At 48.6% G+C, this 17,115-nt stretch overlaps 7 protein-coding genes across 7 annotated transcripts; 1 reads left to right on the plus strand and 6 right to left on the minus strand.

Moving 5' to 3' along the window:
• Positions 1 to 265: 265 nt before the first annotated feature.
• On the minus strand, positions 266 to 2,558 carry BDW70DRAFT_87383 (RING finger protein). The gene is made up of 4 exons (XM_073745077.1): positions 2,238 to 2,558; positions 1,647 to 2,175; positions 694 to 1,580; positions 266 to 640 (listed from the first exon to the last, which is right to left on the minus strand). Exons 1-4 carry the CDS (start codon positions 2,326 to 2,328, stop codon positions 612 to 614), a joined length of 1,536 nt encoding a protein of 511 aa, XP_073593853.1. The 5' UTR covers positions 2,329 to 2,558; the 3' UTR covers positions 266 to 611.
• An 840-nt stretch (positions 2,559 to 3,398) lies between these two features.
• Positions 3,399 to 5,981, minus strand: BDW70DRAFT_87392 (translation initiation factor eIF2B catalytic subunit epsilon). Its single transcript, XM_073745078.1, has 5 exons — positions 5,861 to 5,981; positions 5,748 to 5,804; positions 5,565 to 5,689; positions 4,324 to 5,498; positions 3,399 to 4,258 (listed from the first exon to the last, which is right to left on the minus strand). Exons 1-5 carry the CDS (start codon positions 5,939 to 5,941, stop codon positions 3,579 to 3,581), a joined length of 2,118 nt encoding a protein of 705 aa, XP_073593854.1. The 5' UTR covers positions 5,942 to 5,981; the 3' UTR covers positions 3,399 to 3,578.
• A 482-nt stretch (positions 5,982 to 6,463) lies between these two features.
• Positions 6,464 to 9,634, minus strand: skn7 (putative stress response transcription factor SrrA/Skn7). The gene is made up of 7 exons (XM_073737617.1): positions 9,347 to 9,634; positions 9,241 to 9,257; positions 8,995 to 9,067; positions 8,794 to 8,937; positions 7,859 to 8,731; positions 7,616 to 7,805; positions 6,464 to 7,561 (listed from the first exon to the last, which is right to left on the minus strand). Exons 1-7 carry the CDS (start codon positions 9,404 to 9,406, stop codon positions 7,032 to 7,034), a joined length of 1,887 nt encoding a protein of 628 aa, XP_073593855.1. The 5' UTR covers positions 9,407 to 9,634; the 3' UTR covers positions 6,464 to 7,031.
• Positions 9,635 to 11,013: 1,379 nt separating this feature from the next.
• BDW70DRAFT_140469 (peroxiredoxin family protein) lies at positions 11,014 to 11,996 on the plus strand. Its single transcript, XM_073737618.1, has 5 exons — positions 11,014 to 11,294; positions 11,374 to 11,473; positions 11,555 to 11,600; positions 11,654 to 11,819; positions 11,872 to 11,996. The coding sequence occupies exons 1-5, from the start codon at positions 11,087 to 11,089 to the stop codon at positions 11,898 to 11,900; spliced, it is 549 nt and encodes a 182-aa protein (XP_073593856.1). The 5' UTR covers positions 11,014 to 11,086; the 3' UTR covers positions 11,901 to 11,996.
• BDW70DRAFT_87419 (BolA family protein) lies at positions 11,918 to 12,704 on the minus strand. The gene is made up of 2 exons (XM_073745079.1): positions 12,390 to 12,704; positions 11,918 to 12,278 (listed from the first exon to the last, which is right to left on the minus strand). Exons 1-2 carry the CDS (start codon positions 12,604 to 12,606, stop codon positions 12,100 to 12,102), a joined length of 396 nt encoding a protein of 131 aa, XP_073593857.1. The 5' UTR covers positions 12,607 to 12,704; the 3' UTR covers positions 11,918 to 12,099.
• Positions 12,705 to 13,719: 1,015 nt separating this feature from the next.
• BDW70DRAFT_169706 (SDR family oxidoreductase) lies at positions 13,720 to 15,111 on the minus strand (the record flags this gene model as incomplete). The annotated part of the gene is made up of 5 exons (XM_073742753.1): positions 14,639 to 15,111; positions 14,429 to 14,584; positions 13,985 to 14,364; positions 13,821 to 13,915; positions 13,720 to 13,772 (listed from the first exon to the last, which is right to left on the minus strand). The coding sequence occupies exons 1-5, from the start codon at positions 14,735 to 14,737 to the stop codon at positions 13,720 to 13,722; spliced, it is 783 nt and encodes a 260-aa protein (XP_073593858.1). The 5' UTR covers positions 14,738 to 15,111.
• Positions 15,112 to 15,249: 138 nt separating this feature from the next.
• BDW70DRAFT_140473 (uncharacterized protein) lies at positions 15,250 to 15,982 on the minus strand. Its single transcript, XM_073737619.1, has 5 exons — positions 15,821 to 15,982; positions 15,666 to 15,746; positions 15,564 to 15,608; positions 15,465 to 15,509; positions 15,250 to 15,396 (listed from the first exon to the last, which is right to left on the minus strand). The coding sequence occupies exons 1-5, from the start codon at positions 15,870 to 15,872 to the stop codon at positions 15,371 to 15,373; spliced, it is 249 nt and encodes an 82-aa protein (XP_073593859.1). The 5' UTR covers positions 15,873 to 15,982; the 3' UTR covers positions 15,250 to 15,370.
• Positions 15,983 to 17,115: the final 1,133 nt, after the last annotated feature.

The following is a 17,115-nucleotide window of genomic DNA, read 5'->3' on the forward strand; positions in this document are numbered from 1 at the left end:
TTACACCGAGGTCCGTCCGATGACGGAGCTGCAGTTCTAATCTACCTGCCATTCCGGTATGCTCGTAACCTCCGAACCGCGGAGGTACAGGTTTCGCCGCGGAGCCGACTAACAGCTCTTGGCCTTATCTGATGGGAGCACAACACCGCCATCATACTAATCCAGTAGCGCTACGTAAGCCCAAGCACAGAACTAGTGGCAACTACTCGTACTCGGCTACCCACGATAGGCAGGCAGCCACTTTCTTGATCCGTGAGTGCTGAGGCAAGACGGAAAGATGGATGACATAAAGATGCATATTGATACACCCGTGAAAGGACATGCACTCTCCTTCTAGCCTAGATAAGCTTCATGATGTGGGGAATAGTAGGCAACGCCCTGCGATGAAATGCAAACCAGATCCAGATCTCGCTGTAATGTGCTGCTCGTCATGTACGTCGTAAAAAAAAAAAGGTGTTAAATCCCATCCCCTCCCGTCCCGATCCAGTTCCCATCGTACCCATTTACCGACCTGGACCGGCCAAGATATCCATAATTAACCGCAGACTCCCATCTGTCCTTGCCTTCAACAGATAATCAAGCATGCCGGCTAGATCTATACGACTCTAGGTCTACCATTCAACATTGAATTGCCAAACCCCTAGCCAGGTCTGTTAGTTGGAGCGATCAAGGGAGACAATGCGCCGAACATACCGTTCCTCAGATTCTCTGCTGTGTCGCTCAGCAGGATTACTCGCCGCTTGTTGCAGTATGCTGTCTTGTCTAAGATGTCGACCTTGAGATTCGCCAGTTCTCCCACCGGCTTCTCAAACATCTCGCTGAGGCTCTCTACCGCCATCTCCAAATCCTTCTGGTTATCCTCGAAGATCTCCGTCAGGTTGTTCCGGGCCAGGTAGTAAGCAAAGGCGTACGTCCATTTCAGTGTTTGTCGGCATTGCTGCAGTGCCTGCGACGCCGTATCGAGGAACTGCACTTCAATCCAGGAGAGGCCTGACTGGGATTGCAGACTCGTCATCTTCTTCTCCGTTTTCAGATACAAGTCCTTGTCCAGTTTGGCCGACTGCTCATGGTTGGCGTATCGGTTGTAGTAGTGTAGGTAGCGCTCCAATGACGCCCGGGAGCGAGCCTGTTCAGTCCGAGCCTCGGCGCCTGACTTTTCCTCGAATCTATTGCAATTATACCAGCTCGTACCATGCTCCGACCATAGGCCCATACACATCCAGCAGAACTCGTGCTTGCATTTGCGGCACGTCATGTGGTTGCACCCGCCGTTCTTCTCTATTGTTGAATGGCACTTCGGGCATTCCTTGGTGTTTGCTGAGATCCAGTTGGCTGTTTCCGAATCATCCTCGCACTTTTGAAGCCACATTTTGACTAGTTTACATGGTGAAGGCTGGTGGTCGTTCAGAGTGCACCCGAAGCAGAAGTAATGCTTACAACCACATTGCACTGTGGGTACAATGCGTTGTAGCTCACGCTGCTTGACGTGGCAATCGACTGCATATTCGCAATTTGGAGCGGGGCACCACTTCAGATTCTCCTTGTCATCAACGTAAGTTCGCGTTAATAGCGTTTGATATCTGGCCCCCAAGTTAGTTTGATAGGCCAGCGAACATATAGGCAGCCGAGTAATAATGAAGACTAACCTGTCCTTGAGATCGTCCGTAACCAGTAAGCTCAACGACTTGGAATCGACAATCATATGGCAATCATTACCCGGACACTGTATCCTCGCGGCCTCTCCTTCTTCCCGGATCTTCTGCGCGAGATAGTGTCGGTAGCAGTCAACACAGAATCGATGCCCACAGCGCATCGCATAGGTCTCAGTATCATCACCATCCTCGCAACAGATATCACATATGAAACCCGGTACCACTTCAGTCTTCGGTGTTGACTCGAAATTGGTCCCGAGGCCTGCTTCCTCCAGTGTCGATTCCGGGTGGTCCATGTACGACTCGATCAGCTTTTCCCGATTCCAACGGCCAAATCGCAACAAGATTGCGGACGACTCTGGAGGCAGCCCGAGTATTGATGAGACTTCGTTGATCTGCAAATTCTGTTCACGTTCGATATCTTCCGGGCTAAGGACTTTGAAGTCCACCTCATATGGTTTCCGGGTATTCGAAAAAATATCTTTGTCTTTGGAAAACCCGCCGTCGAAGTCGTCGCCGAAATCTGATTGAAGCGACAAGCTCAAGTCAGCAACCAACTTCCGCGAAAACCCACGGACATCTTACCATCTCCTAAGCTTTCATCATCGCTACCCTGAGTGCCCAGGAAATCATCCGCACTCGACGCAACACTCATGAAATCATCATCGGACTCCATAGTTGTTGACGTTGACGTAACAAATTCAGACGCTTCGACCTTCGCCGGAGATTCCGACACCTCCCTCTCGGAGTTGAATGAGTTCGATGTCAACTCGGCAGCAGAATCAGGGCACTGTTTCCTAATCTTTTTCTGCCTCTTGTGAGCGCTTCCGCTATCAGGAATGTCCAAAAATGAATCGGCGGTGGTTGTGGTGGCGGCTCGTGAGCGGCTGCAAGATTGGGTGGCGGTAGTAGGAATGGGAGACGCCGCCAGGGCCGCCTTGCGCTTTCTCGTAGTTGGAGGCGTGGTGAAGGTGACGCCTAAGCCGTATGTGCTGAACACGGGCAGAAAAAAGCGCGGCCCCGATATTTATGTCGAGACCTGACCCTTTTTTACCCCGGTACAACAACACACGTCACAAGTTACCAATGATAGTGCTGTGGTAGCCAAGTGGCAGGGGTGGAAACCTAAGAGGCTTACTAGGGCGAGAAAATCAGGAAAGGGGAAGAAAAGCTTTCGGGGATTAATCGCTCGTTGACTCTTCTTGAATGTTTGTCCTTACCAAGAGTTAAGAGAGAGATCAGAGGGGAGGTGTCAATCTCGTGAATCAGATTGTGTCACCAGCGCTCAGCCTGCGCCCGCGCCTTAGTCATTCGCCAGGTGAAGCCTTCTGTGCTCACGCGGAAATGTGGGGAACAAGAGGGACTGCTCGTGGATTGAAAATCCGCAGGCGTCGTCAATGATTCGAAATGGAGCCGTGCTAAACCTTATAGTGTCATCGAGCGCTCTCAATTCAATGTCTACGCGAAGCGCATGCTGGTGGCTTCATTCAGCATCATTTGTCCTCGCTAAGAAAAGAAGAGGCAGGCCAAGCCCAGTGTACCCTCTGCTTATCACAGGCAGCAAGGCAACACTGATATAGGCCACTAACTTCCTGTGAAGGTACAAGTTGAGTTTTTAAGTCCGTATGTGCTTGTATCCGAACGAATCGCTGGTACATTTTTCTATCAGATCCCATCGTAAGCAGCGAGCGAAGCCATCTGAATCCTGAAGCTTCAAGGTGCTAATAATGCGTATACGACCCATCTTATCCATCTGCTTAGAAATATATCAAGTGACTCGGGCACTCCTATCCTCCCATATCTACGCGCTCCGTAATATGTTCGTTATTTCGTACTAAAAGGCAAGTTTTATGAAGATCAGATATGTCATGGATTTCGCAGGCTTTTACATTGTATTCTATTTTAACCAAGCACGGTATCTCAAACTCATTCGTCATCACTTTCTTCTTCGTCTTCTTCCTCCTCACTGCTCTCCTCTTCCTCAGCCTCTGCAAGCCAGTCAATAAACTGTTGCGTCTGAGCTCGCACTTTGCGCATCTCTTCGGTACTGGTCGACCGCTCGTCTGCCCACCATTGCTCTAAGGCCTCCTCTTCGACAACTTCCAACTCATACAGCTCCTTGGCTAGGAACAGAAGCACCGTCTCACCCCGAGGACGGTGGACAAGATCTTGCTGGAACTGAATCAGAAGGTCCACCTGATCAGGCTTCGCGTCGGTGTCGCGGTCAAACAGTGCACGCTCAATGATTTCGTGATACTTGCTGAAGATATCGTGGACGGCGTCCCTTGCTCCCTGTCCACCTTCCATCAACTGCGCCACACGCTTCATAAAGGCTGAAGTGACGGCTCGTCGAACTTCGTGATCAGAAGCGTTCGCCGTCATGCGAAGACTAACCAGTTCCAATTGCACGACATCTGATGTGACGCCGTCTCGTAAACTGTCGAAAACACTGGCTGCAGCGTCTTGGACGAAATGTGAATCCTGGTCTTCATCGTCAGATACGGAGGTTGCAAAGCTTCCAGAACGGGAGCCGCCGTAATCTGAAATCTCTGAGGATAGTGTCGAGATAGAGTCTGTAGACAGGGAGAGTTTCGCCATATTGTAAACTAAAGAGATAAAGTTAGTTCTTGTTCAGGAAAATGAGAGTAGATATTAAGGAGCATGGACGTACTCAAACCTGACGACGCATTGCTAGCTATTTCATCGTCATCGTCATCTTCATCGTATGGCACGTATTCGTAACCCTCACCCCCTTCGCCTACAATTTTCGGATCGCTGGCCAGCGGGCTGTCATCTTCCTCTCGCGTGGCATTTGTTATCCGCCTGCCCTCGTTGACGAGCACTTCGTCCGCAATTTTCACACCGAAAGAAACGAGGGCGCCCTGTTCGACGGTACAGTTCTTTCCAATCACGACATCATCCGCAATGATAGCATGGCGAATGGTTGTTCCATCCCCAATGACTGCATTGTCCCAGACGTATGCCCCCTCTAGGGTGACGTCTTTTCCGACCTTACAATTCCGGCCAAGTACCGTGTCCTTCACAGTCGACCTGTCGGCAATGCTGGTTCCTTGGCCAATGACTGTTCGTCGGCCCACAACGCACGAACGGGCCAGCGTCACGTCCTGTTCTTGGTAAAGAGTACCCTTCCGAAGCTCGTAGTTGTGGCCAGGAAGTAAGTTGGTGTCGGGACACAAAGGATAGGCCCACCGAGATATGATATCCTTGCTAACGGCATCATACGCCTTCAGATTCCTAACCCGAGCAACGTAATGGTCCTCAATAATATGTGTGTGAATGGTCTTTCCGTTCAGCTCATAATCTTTCAAGACACCGTAGAGGAATTGCTTTCGCGGCGTCTGGTAATCGAAGCTGTCGGACCACAAGCTCAAAACGTCCGGGGTGCAGATGTCAATGTTACAGTCAATCAAGTCTTGTCGAATATCAATTTCGGGGAACGTGGTGATAAGCTCAGCGTCAATAGTCAGGCGAGAAGATTCAGGAGAGTGGTGATCAATCTCCTCGTAATGCAAACAGCGATCTTTAGTCGGGTCTACCACAAAAACAGGCGACACTGACGAGGCTTTTGTTCGATGATTTCTGCCAGCTTCGCGCAGTATCATTGTCATGATCGCGTTCTTGTCTGCTTGGCGGCGTTCACGGTGTTTCGCTAGGGCGCCTTCGATCGGTAGGTTGCTGACCACGTCGCCGCTCACGACGAGGAAATCGCCAGTAATCAAGTGTTTACCGTCGAGGTCTCGCATGACATCTCCAACCGAGGTTGATGTGGATTTGAGGAAGGTGAACTGCTTAAATGGCGAAGAGAGCGCTCTCCATTTGGAAGCGCTTTGAATATTGTCAGCCCAGCTCTCATTTCCCATTTACCTGCCCTGTTTCCCAGTCAAAACATACTTAATATAACTCTCCAGCTGATCCGAGTGCGCCCCTCCATACAGGAAGACCTCCTCAACACCGGCATTGGCCAGGAATTCAAATGTATATTCAATCAATGGAGTGTTCGCAACCGGCAAAAGACACTGGACAAAGGTTGCGTTAGTCCACCAAGAAACTATTTGTAGTAATCACCAACCATACCCGAGGCTTATCAAGAGTAAAAGGCTCGAATCTGGTCTCGAACGTATCCGCAAGTACCTAGTCCAAGCGAAGGTATTAGCATTCAGCTTGTGCGGCGGTTCGAGACCACATACAACAGCCTGCAACGTCTCCTCTACCTCCTCGGTCGCGTTCCCACGCGGTTTATTGGAGCCGCCGCCTTTCTTTGGCGCCATTTGCAAGCGAATTTCTGTGAGAACGAACAGAGAGGTCGACAACAAAAAAAAAATGTCACTTCCACTTAGGAGTCATCCATTCATCCCACTTTCAACCGCGACTCACCGCCCGGCAGTTTTGCTTGTTTGTCTGGTTTGCTTACTGTCAAATCACATGATAATTGCCCGTGTCGCACCGCCACATGTGAGTGCATGGTTCGTTCCAGCCTCAACGGGTCCAGATTCAACTGAAGGTCTGGACCCTCGTGGACTTCAAGGGGATTGAGATTCCTGGAGCTGGGCGCAGGTCTAGGCCTGTGTTATCTGCATGGATCAGATCAGAATGTTCATTGCTGGTGGCCCGGGCTTGAATCTAGGGTCCTTGCTCGCCGATCCCGGTTCGTCAGGTTTGATGTTCAATGCGGTCATAGGGAGATTCCACCTGGGCAACATTGCAGAATGGGATATCTGCCATTCCAAGATTGTCTGTTTATCCCAATGTTGCTTTGTTTGTCGTTGAGCTGTGTATCTGCATGATAGAGTAGCATGCCCTATCCATGAACATTAAGCTCTATCTGTTGTAAAGATGAAATAAATGTCATCATTCTGGTAAAGCTATGTGTCCAGGCGTCGCAAAGAGACCAGGTGACTGGGCCAGATAATAGATCGCCAGATATTTCAGGGGATTATTTGGCCAGAAAAAATAGAGAAAAGCATGTGTCTGCAAATCAGGGGTTCAAAAATATTCTGTACAAATAAGACGCACTAACAAACCTCAATGCCAGGAGCCAACATCTCAAAACCCCTCTAAAACAAAATCCCCACGCAAAGCAATAAAGATATGTACTCTAAATAAACGCGACACGCAGCCTATGCAATATATAATCCCAGAAACGCCAAATTGTATCGAGTGAGTGCCCATTTTCATGGTAGGATTTAGAGAAGAATGCAAAAAAGTTGCCACGGATATCATGAGCAGAGAAGGTAGATTGCGGCAAATGATCGATTCCAAAATGCGCTTCTGCGAAAGTTACCGCCGAAAGGGAAAGATGAGAGGGTATATATGGTAGCGACGGTTTCTTCATAACGGAACACAATCCGGAACCCGTTTTTAATGGGTGCGAGTTGCGGGCATGGAACCAACCATGGGCTGAGATTGAGGCGCATACATACGTTGTCGTTTCGCAAGGTTGGGGTTATCATTTCCGTTGCTCAATTCAGAGATGTGCCGCCGTGGCTGCGGTCGCACTTGACCCGGCCCTGCGGCGCCCATCGTTACCGTAGGTGGCGCTGGATATTGCATACCATTCTGATCCATAGCATAGGCGGTCGTCGCTGGGTTTGCTGGAACATATTGGCCTTGAACCTGCTGGATATTGGCAGGAACTGCAGCCATGGGTTGAAACTGATTCGGGGATTGCCAGGCAGTCATGGCAGCTGCGGGGGACTGGCTGGGGGAGGATGTATCTTCCTTGATGGTGACCGACTGCGCAGCCGAGCTTTGGCCCGCGATTGTTACCGGCGTCGTAGCTTGATGACCTTCCATTCCCTGTGGAACAGTTTTGAGGTGAACTAGATGTTTCTCTAGCATTTCCAAAAGGCTTTTTCGCGTGAACGGCTTTGGAAGGACATCATCCATTCCTAATAACAGTCAGCATTGCACATTTGACTGAACAAATTACGGAAGCCGCTTACCATGCTGGAAGTAAAGCTGAATATCATCGCTTCGGATGTTGGATGTCATAGCAATGATAGGCGTCCGATCAAACTGACGAATGAGGTGACATGCAGAAACTCCATCCAGATTGGGCATTATAATATCCATCAGAATCAGGTCGTATTTGGAGCCGTCTTGAACCTTGTTCACAGCTTCCAAACCATCGAGCTGCAATATGTCAATAACAACGGCTCTGGTTACCGGGTGTATCCATAACGTACCGCCGTGTCTATTTCGCAAGAAAAAGAATAAAGAAACTTCCCGCCGATTTGACGACACGTTGCGTCGTCCTCGACAAGTAGAATTCGTGGGCTGCGCATCCAGCCTGGGTCAACATGATTGCTCTTTTTCCTGTTTTCAGGAAACTGTCTTCGATCGTCCATATCCTGCTTAGGGGGCACTGTGTAGGGAACATTGTTGACATGCTCGCCGTACATCGGGTCTATTCCGTTTGTTGCGCCGACGGGATAGACAACAGGTTCCATCTCACCATTCATCTTCGGATAGACCAAAGCCGCGTTGGTTGATGCCGCAGCTGGTTGAGGCGCAACTCGCCGTGGTCCGGTTTCCATAGTGGGAGTGGAGACCACGCCAGTCTTCGGCGGCTCGCCCATAGACTCAACCGGAACAAGGTTGAATTGTACTTCGGCATTCATGTCGCTCAAGAGTTTCGATGCTTGCTGCAACGGCGTGGAAACTCCGTCGTCCATAGGCGTGACTTGAGAAGGACTTGCTCCAACTTGAGCCTGGAAAGAACCGGCTTTGTTGTCGCGCTTTTGGCGGGCATCGATGGAAACCAGATAGTTCACCAGCTGATGAATAACGTTCTCATGGTTGACGACCGTCTTCTGAACCCTCAACACTTCTTGCAGCATCAGCTGATGGTCAACCGACATCTGGGCGTAGCGATCAGATATATGTTGGATCTGCTGTTGCTGCGCAACAATCTGCTGGTTTAGTAGGTCAATCTGTTGAGTGGGAACAGAGTCGTCATGAGCCTGCGTCTGCTTCCGCGGTGCAGGTGCCTTGCGTCGGATGTTGTCAAGAGACTCTTTACTGTTCGCTCGAAACTCAGGGTGCTTGAATTCCCAAGCCTGGAAGGATTATTTCGGTCAGGATGGCAAGTTCACCAACAGCGACCTGAGGGTAAACTCACATTTTGTCCGTACGGCGACTGTCCATTCTCCTCATTGTTCTGCCTTACTTTGTGAAAGTCGTATTTATTCAGTTGTCGTACGAAACTGGCAAAGTTGCTGTGTTTGAAATGTTTCGGAAGAATTGTTTTGGTGAATTTCTCGCACTGCAGGCTTGTCAGCGAACGACATTAAGATCGAGTCCGGCTATTGGGATGGCTTACCTCTAAAACGACGAAGCTATCACCATCATCACCCCACCGCACAATCTCCGCGTATGACGGGTCCTCCAGCATCCTTGTGCGACAACATCAGTCAAAAAAAAATCCGAGAATGAAGTGAAGCTTTATTGCGATCGAGACGGTAGCAAACTCCCGCGAGGAATATGCGGAATCAAGGAGAAAAGCGGCGACCAAGGGAAATATCTGCCTAAAAATACCGGGGGAGGGAAAAGAAAGGAGACGGCTCACTTGTAGAGTTTGCGAACCTATACAATCGATTAGCATTTTGTGATACAGCAAAATGTCTGATGAAGCCGTAATCCGCCAAAAACACGATCAAAACGTCAATACTCACAAAATCGCTGGAGTTGCCCGAAGGGGCGGCGCTGGTGGTGGTCTGGCCACCGTCCATCATGGGCTAGATGGGTCGCGACCGATCGAACGAGCAACAGACTTCAGCACTATGCAGAACGTCGAAAATTAAAGGGAGCTGGTCGAGGCAAAGTCTGCAAACTCCTGTACGGGATGCAGGAAGAGATCCTGAGTAAAAAGAAAGAAGGGTAAGGATGGAGGAGAAGAGAAAAAAGACGCACTGCCCAAGACGGTCGCAAGAGGGCAGAAAGAGGAGACGGAGGAGTCGTCGGTTGTAGTAGTTTGGTGGGACGGGCGCAACTGGACAGTGAACAGTCAGAGGGCGTTGAATAATCTGGCATATTAATAGAAAACCCTTTTTTGTGCTCAGTGCTCACCAGCCACAGCCGTGGTTGCTCTTCTGTCTACTTTGTCCTAGCACGATTCTGGCATTTCTCCCTGAATTCTTTCTTTACCTCCATATTGGCCTTTGTACATTTTGCAATATTTTTTCCCCCTTCTTATTCACCTTCGGCGACTCGTGAGGACAAAAAAAGGTCTCCTCGACCATTCCAAAAGTGCCGAATGCCACCTCGGTTCTACCGAAAGACTATACTGGGAATACACAGTACTTTACAGCTGTTTGCCACCTCATTTGATCAGATAAAGGCATTATCTTGTCGAATTCCCGCTGCAGGGAATCAGAAACAAAATCGTCAATGCGCCTGCAGAGCAACATGCATCAAAGATGGAGGGGATCATGGAGCCCGAGGGGCCCAAGTTCAAACGGTCTGATCCCCACAGCCCTGGTTCATTGCTGACTCGCCTACTTTTCTGCCACCCCCTTCTGTCGGCTTTTGGTTCTACTTGATCTACCCCCTCTGGAAGTATGGCCTCTAGGATGCACTCTTCGAAGCAGGAATTAAGATGTCGATCAGAGACACAAGCACGAAGCTACCTTTCCCTTCGAGGTTTCTCCGCGAGTCGGTCAACATTATTAGCTTTTGCCGATCTCTGCTAGGTATACCTCCGCTCCCGTCTCGATAATGCTGACAATGACCTCATTGCAGCTCGAGGTGCATACAAGACAACAAAGCGACAAAGTTCGCCAAGTTTCCGCACAAAACACAGATTGACTGACTGGGATAATAGACCCAATACCCAGTGTCTTTGTAGAATAATGATGTTGAACACTTTCCGTGTATTGGAGGTAAGAATCCTGGAGAACGCACTAAGGAGCGTACTTTTACTGCCTTTTCTTAGCCTTGAACGTCTGCTCCTCCAAAGTTCTGTTGGAAAGCCAGCTCTCTGCACTTGGTATACTTATCACCTCAGGGAACTGGCATAGAAGCAAGATGTAGCCTTATAGCTGTTCGTACGATCTTGAAGTAGAACCAGTAGAATGACACCATTGGGTCACCTCGACGTGCGGCGATTCCTCACAGCTCAGGCAGGACTTACAAGGCGAAGGTACCTTCCCTACTCCCCTTAGAAGTCTATACAATCAGATGTTGCTCTTGCTGTTAGTTAGAGAAAATGAAGTCTTCTGACAGTTGACGGTTGCCGGGGATAAATAGTGTAACTAAACAATGACGTGCGTTGGCTGACTCAGGCCGCCCCAAGTTCCTCGCGTCCTCGAGCTCATCCGAATCACAGCTCCCAGGGACAATACCTCGAATCCCCTATCATTATCTTATTAGCATAACGACAACCCTAATTCATTTTGTTCAACTCCGAAACTACCATGTTCGCCTCCTGCCGCCTTACCGCAAGCGTTCCTCGCGCCTTTAGCCAGAGGGCTCTATTTCACAGAACCGCACCTGCCTTCGTCCAGAAAGGAGATCCTATCCCAGACCTCGACGTCCTGGTTGAGAACTCTCCCGGAAACAAGGTCAACCTCGCCAAGGAGCTCAAGGGCAAGGGTGTCATCATTGGTGTTCCCGCCGCTTTCAGTACGTCCTCAGTCGTCCGGACCGAATTGCCATGTCGAACTTGAAAACCGATCGCGACACTAACCACGCGCTTCTAAAGGTCCTGCATGCTCAAGCACCCATGTTCCTGGGTATATCAGCCATCCAAAGCTGAAGGAAGCTGGGCAGGTTTTCGTCGTCGCCGTCAATGACCCATTTGTGTAAGCATTAGCAGTGTTGTTCAATTGACTTGGGCCATCGGCTAGAATAGAAGATCTTGGAATACCTAACAATGATCGCAGAACAAAAGCCTGGGGTGCAACCCTTGACCCAACAGGCAAGAGCGGCGTAAGGGACTTGCTATGCTTGCTGTTCGTTTGCTTTTACTGACATTTTTCAAGATCCGCTTCTTGGGTGATCCCACCGGGAAGTTCTCCGAGGCATTGGATGTTACATTCGACAGCACGACGATCTTCGGCAACCAGCGTAGCAAGCGCTATGCGCTCCTCGTCGAGGATGGCAAGGTCAAGGAGGCCTTTGTTGAGCCGGACAACACGGGTGTTAAGGGTACCATTTCTAGCCCTACTGCTATACCTCCAGCATGCTAACAAGTGAACAGTTTCCACTGCTGAGAATGTGCTTGGATAGATAGGTAGACTACACCAGCAAATTGATGCACAATAAATATTAGGTGCTCTAGCTGTCCAGCATGACATATTGTCAAATGATCATAAGATAGATATACATGAATTTATTCGCCCTCCAACGCCTAACTGCAATCTTTTATAGCCTATGCTATATCAAGCTCGGCCGCGCACCTACGGCAAGCCCTGTGTAGGGAAAATATTTAAGCAGAACCCTGCTGCTGCACCCACTGCTCAGGTGTATAACATTTAGGCGTCCAAGCATGAATCGCCGCAATCTCCGCCTTCAGAACTGAGTTCACCAACCGGTGACGTGCAAGCATAGTCTTCTTCTCGAACTGCGGCGAAACAATGACAGCCTGGAACGCTTGTCCGCAGCCTCCTATACACAACAGATCAATCAGCGCAGTCCAGAGACTCAAAATCACGGTGTAAGGCGAAAGCATCCAAGGCTGAGTACTAGTAAAGCGGACGTGAACAAGCAATGACGTACCCGAAAGATCCTCAATCTCAACATGCTGCGCCTGCAACTGCTCAACCAATTTGCTCTTCAGCAGATCCGGAGTCACGGCGCCAGGGAGGGTATCAGCCATTGCTGCGTTTGCGGCTGCGAGAGAACGCGCGGAGAGAGAAAAGGTTGCTTTCGCGGAGACGGGAGAGCGCAGGTATCGGCAGCTTCTGCTCAGCAAAGTCGTCGTGCGGAAGTACATTAAGCGCTATCTTCGGGCAGCCCGCAAAATTATTTCTATTATTGGAGCGACCGAGGACGTGCTTTTGTTGAAATAAGCGATGCGTGGGCTTTGGGAACTTTTTGGAGGGACGCGGAGTTAACCTTGAACGTCGCTAGATACCGCCGCGGAGAGGAAATGGATTGGTCAGCAGCGTCGAGACCACGTGACTTATTCATCGTAGATGTTGGTGTTTTCTTTCGTGTTTTATGCTAAAATCCCAACATGGGCTTAGTATTCACCAAGGATATATCTCTCTGGAATTCAGAGAAGACCAGGGATGACATCTAATCCAAAATTTATATTACCGAGTTTATCGTATCGAAATCTTCTAGCAAGACAAGAATTGGATTGTCGGATCAGCAATAGTGGGCAAACATGGGACATAGACCGCCAGCTCGGTCAGCTAAGACATCTTTGGTTGATTACTGGATAAGGAACATATTAATCTCTCTTCAAGGCCGAATCATGCCTATTTGAAAGCTAGACATGCCGCGATTTCGTGAAATGCGATGACGAATACCTACATGCAGAAACTGCCGAAATAAATTAACCCTAAAGAAATGACAAGAGCTGCGGGTAATCCATACGGAGGTTTGAGATGATCCTATACAGACTAGGATAATGGATCTGAGTATCCATTTAGAGGTGTCTGAAAGTTGCACGGTTCGCAACGATCCAGGACAGACATTGAGCTCAATGCTCGCATTTTCCCATCTAGTAAAGTCCATCTTCCAAAATGTTGGTTGACTCTTCAGTGGATCAAGGAACTGAATTTCAAATACCCAGTTTCGTTATGGATGCGTGTTCCACGCATACTCATCCTAGGCGATTAGATACTACTGAGTTCAGCTGCAGTGCTAATCAAATATACATACATATCCAGACGTATCGCGATGTGGGAGATCGCTCTACATCCCCAATGCTAGGTGTATATGACAAGAAACCGAGAGGATCATATGCTCGTTCGTCATGGAAGGACAACATGATTTACGGATTGTCCTTTGAGGTTGTCGACTATAGCAGTCTACGGTTAACCACACATTACCCTTCTCTACCTATCCATACACATCGTGTCTAAACGCGGACATCAAATTATTTATTTCTCTCACTCCACGAGCGGTCAAATACGTTGAGCGATCTTTGTGCTAGTCGCTGTCAGCCATTAGCCCGCTTCGATTCGCAGTGTTACCTACCTGACGGAACCACGTCTAGAGCTTTGACAGATATATTCAATGGCTGGCTGAGCATATATATTGCAGCATCTGCAATATCATTTGACTCGAGCGGCCTGATATCGGTTGCGGTATCAGCATATGCTACCACGAGTATTTTAGTCTTATGGAGAATTAAGACTCACGTATATCCCTCCATAAACTTATCATACATCTCCTTATCATGCCCGACCCGCAAGGAGTGGAAATTCGTCGCTACAACTCCTGGACGCAGAGCAAGGACGCGGATATTGGTCCCCGTGAGCTCATTGCGCAGGGAGTTGGTGAATGCTTCTTGAGCAGCTTTATTTGAGTGGTATACTGCTTCGCCAGGAAAAGGTGGCACCTCAAGGCCTGTAACAGAGGTGACGTTGAGAATTGTACCCTCCTTCCGGCGCACCATGGACGAGTTGAGGACGGCATATGTCACGAACATGAGCCCGTTGATGTTCGTGCTGTTCATTGTCACGATATCCGAGACCTTGAAGTCTGGAAACGTAGCGGGTGCGCCGAGGGCGAGGCCGGCCTGACTCGTTAGCATAACTCATGCTCCCAGACGTTTGAGAGCAGTAAAATGAACGTGGACGCACATTATTGATTAGAATATCGATATCCCCAAGCTCCTTGACCGTCTCGTTGATAGCATTTTCAACCGATTCATAACTCTGCAAGTCTGTAGCCTTGATTACCACCTTCGAGCTTGGATACTGCTTCTGAAGATCTGCTGCGATTCCTTTTAATTTGTCCTAGGCATCTTAGAATTCATCGTCCGTCTAGCAAATACACCGTGAACATCTCACCTCTGATCGCGCGATGAGAGCAAGGTTCGACCCCTCGGCAGCGACCCTGCGGGCAATTGCTTCCCCAATGCCCATGGAGGCTCCGGTCTGAAATGTCATATCAGCAGAATGGAAATTAGGATATCACACGGGACAACCTACAATCAAAACATTCTTGCTGCTGAAGGCCATTTCTTCGGAAGATCTTCAGCTACTTCTCTCGAGAGTATGTGAGAGCGCAGCTACCCCAGTAACAACAACAGAGCAAGTCAGCGAAGCATGTCTCTTATATAATATGCTCCTCCACTGGATGGCATACTGCAATTAGTAATGCCTATGGAGTTTTGGAGTTCCGGAATTTGTGACGTCAAAACATGATTGCTTAACAACAGAGTTCATTCACTTATGTTATTGGTTGAGTCCATAGTCCTGGCGGGACGAGCCGACGAAGCCATGACAATCGGCATAAATAACTTGGAGGTCTCTGGTAATCAAAAAGGAAAGGAAAGCAGTTACGGGTACAACAGCCTATATATGTTGGCCGTTGGGCGGGATATTAGGAGCCTGAGTACTAGAGACAGTATAAGACATGGCCATGGTAGGAGACTCGTCATCAAACTGATATCTTCATTCCTGTCTACATCCACCTATCAGAAAGCTGCTAATTGGCGCTGACAATTTGTAGGATTCCTTGAGTCGCCTTTCATAGCACCTTCTGTAGACCAGTAAGTTGCTTCTAGTTGGTTGCCGAGTCTACCATCCCGGATACGCGACACCATCTGTACAAGGACGCGGAGTGTAATCAGAATAGGAGTTGATATCAATGGTCAAATCGGTTCAAATATACCTTCTTCTGCATCATCGCGCTTCCATCCTGGGTACGCTACACCGTCTATAGAGACTGTAAGAATGACATCTGATAAATGATAGTTATGATTCAACATACCTTCACCTGCTTCGTCGCGCTTCCAGCCTGGGTATGCAACACCGTCTGCAGAAGGGGCACAAGGTAAGTACAAGAGCGAACGCTTGGCTAAACCAACCTTACCTTCATTCACATCGTCGCGTCTGAAGCCCGAGACAGCGATCGCTCTGCTATCGCGTTTCCAGTCCGAAGGCACTACACCGGCTATAGGAATAACAAATGCAAAGGTTAAAGTAGGGCCTGGATAATCATGGGTTGAGAGAGGAAATGGAACGTACCAGCAATACTGGCAACCAAGGCCATGAACGTAGTAACGCTCAAGACCTTCATAATGACAGGTATAATAGAATCAACGGTAAGTTCAGAAGAAAAGCACAAAGTGAACAGGGCGTTAGGGTTTGATACTATGAACACTCTTAAACACACTGTTTAAAGTGTAGACGGTAGTACGTGTATTTATACCCAGCGGCAACTAGAGACCAAGGAATAGGCAGTCTCCGGTGATCGCAAGCAATTATCAAGTAAGCCTTACTGTGCATCAGAATATATTGGCTGTTAGGAGCACGTCACTCCAATCATCCTTGAGTAGTGGTGGACTTATGTACAGGTATCAGAATAGAGGCGTCAGCCATCTACCGTCTCGGAGTAGTGAAGGAATGCCAGGATTGGAGATTAATCCATGATTCATGATCTAACCAACCAAATAAAACAGATAGAAGACCAGAAAAGTTTTTGCCTGGTGTAGCAGCGCTGGTGTTTTAGTCTATGCAGGCATGATTAGTAGTGCTTTATGTAAACGTGACCAACATCACAAGTAACTGAGCTACCTATGGCTGAGGGAAAACAAATGAATAAAAAAGAACTGTTGACATAGTTCATAGTTGGAAACCCAGTTATAGCAGAGATGATAGGATAGCACATATAAGACACGTGGAACAACTTAGGTGGCCTTCGTGTCTTGTCTGCGAGGTAGGGCAACTTTAGTATTCCTTGGAGGGGGTCGTTAGCAGAGATGGCAGGCTCACCTGTTACAGCCCTCACCTCGTCTCCAACGACTGCCGTCTGCCGCTCAATGTGAATGATTCAGATTTGCATCCGTCTGCCAAGGGCCCGCCCATACCAGCCGTGGGCGTCTCGGAGACGCTCTTCAGTCTTACCCGGATCAAGCTTGCAATAGCCGCGACCACAACCTACGTTTAATGGGATTTCCGCCGTCATTTACCGCCTACTAGATAAGATTAGGCTTCGCCTCGTAAAGACATCCCACGAAATGATTCCTTCGTGTACATATTTCTCCTCTCCATGCTTAGTATTCTGAATATGAGCGCCAGAATGGTTGTTTGAATGTTCTGATAGGCTCGCCGTCTTAGGAGGCATTAGAGGCTTCTAATCCTTGATAGCCATGGATTTCACCTTACCATGAAGTTTATTAAATACTGTGATGCAAATAAGATCCTTCTAATAACATATCCACCTTATCCAATACATTCACTGCAGCTGCTTGATATTGGAATCTTTGGTCCTCCCTCTACTGCTTATAGCAAGCGTTTAGAAGAGTTCTTGCATAAATTAA

Source organism: Aspergillus foveolatus (assembly GCF_047715535.1).
Source record: "Aspergillus foveolatus strain CBS 279.81 unplaced genomic scaffold BDW70scaffold_43, whole genome shotgun sequence".
Lineage (NCBI taxonomy): Eukaryota > Fungi > Ascomycota > Eurotiomycetes > Eurotiales > Aspergillaceae > Aspergillus > Aspergillus foveolatus.

Excerpts from the sequence above, each read along its gene's own strand:
- BDW70DRAFT_87383 (XM_073745077.1), bottom strand. The coding sequence starts at position 2,328 with ATGGAGTCCGATGATGATTTCATGAGTGTTGCGTCGAGTGCGGATGAT. Across the intron at positions 2,176-2,237 it reads TGATGAAAGCTTAGGAGATG|ATTTCGGCGACGACTTCGAC; the intron begins GTAAGATGTCCG and ends CGCTTCAATCAG. Across the intron at positions 1,581-1,646 it reads ACGGACGATCTCAAGGACAG|ATATCAAACGCTATTAACGC; the intron begins GTTAGTCTTCAT and ends CTTGGGGGCCAG.
- BDW70DRAFT_87392 (XM_073745078.1), bottom strand. The coding sequence starts at position 5,941 with ATGGCGCCAAAGAAAGGCGGCGGCTCCAATAAACCGCGTGGGAACGCG. Across the intron at positions 5,690-5,747 it reads TTACTCTTGATAAGCCTCGG|TGTCTTTTGCCGGTTGCGAA; the intron begins GTATGGTTGGTG and ends ACCTTTGTCCAG. Across the intron at positions 4,259-4,323 it reads CAATGCGTCGTCAGGTTTGA|TTTACAATATGGCGAAACTC; the intron begins GTACGTCCATGC and ends TTATCTCTTTAG.
- skn7 (XM_073737617.1), bottom strand. The coding sequence starts at position 9,406 with ATGATGGACGGTGGCCAGACCACCACCAGCGCCGCCCCTTCGGGCAAC. Across the intron at positions 8,732-8,793 it reads AGTCGCCGTACGGACAAAAT|GCTTGGGAATTCAAGCACCC; the intron begins GTGAGTTTACCC and ends TAATCCTTCCAG. Across the intron at positions 7,806-7,858 it reads CTTGCGAAATAGACACGGCG|CTCGATGGTTTGGAAGCTGT; the intron begins GTACGTTATGGA and ends GACATATTGCAG.
- BDW70DRAFT_140469 (XM_073737618.1), top strand. The coding sequence starts at position 11,087 with ATGTTCGCCTCCTGCCGCCTTACCGCAAGCGTTCCTCGCGCCTTTAGC. Across the intron at positions 11,295-11,373 it reads TGGTGTTCCCGCCGCTTTCA|GTCCTGCATGCTCAAGCACC; the intron begins GTACGTCCTCAG and ends GCGCTTCTAAAG. Across the intron at positions 11,820-11,871 it reads GGACAACACGGGTGTTAAGG|TTTCCACTGCTGAGAATGTG; the intron begins GTACCATTTCTA and ends ACAAGTGAACAG.
- BDW70DRAFT_87419 (XM_073745079.1), bottom strand. The coding sequence starts at position 12,606 with ATGTACTTCCGCACGACGACTTTGCTGAGCAGAAGCTGCCGATACCTG. Across the intron at positions 12,279-12,389 it reads TGAGATTGAGGATCTTTCGG|GAGGCTGCGGACAAGCGTTC; the intron begins GTACGTCATTGC and ends TGTTGTGTATAG.
- BDW70DRAFT_140473 (XM_073737619.1), bottom strand. The coding sequence starts at position 15,872 with ATGAAGGTCTTGAGCGTTACTACGTTCATGGCCTTGGTTGCCAGTATT. Across the intron at positions 15,747-15,820 it reads CTTGGTTGCCAGTATTGCTG|CCGGTGTAGTGCCTTCGGAC; the intron begins GTACGTTCCATT and ends TTATTCCTATAG. Across the intron at positions 15,397-15,464 it reads GCGCGATGATGCAGAAGAAG|ATGGTGTCGCGTATCCGGGA; the intron begins GTATATTTGAAC and ends GTCCTTGTACAG.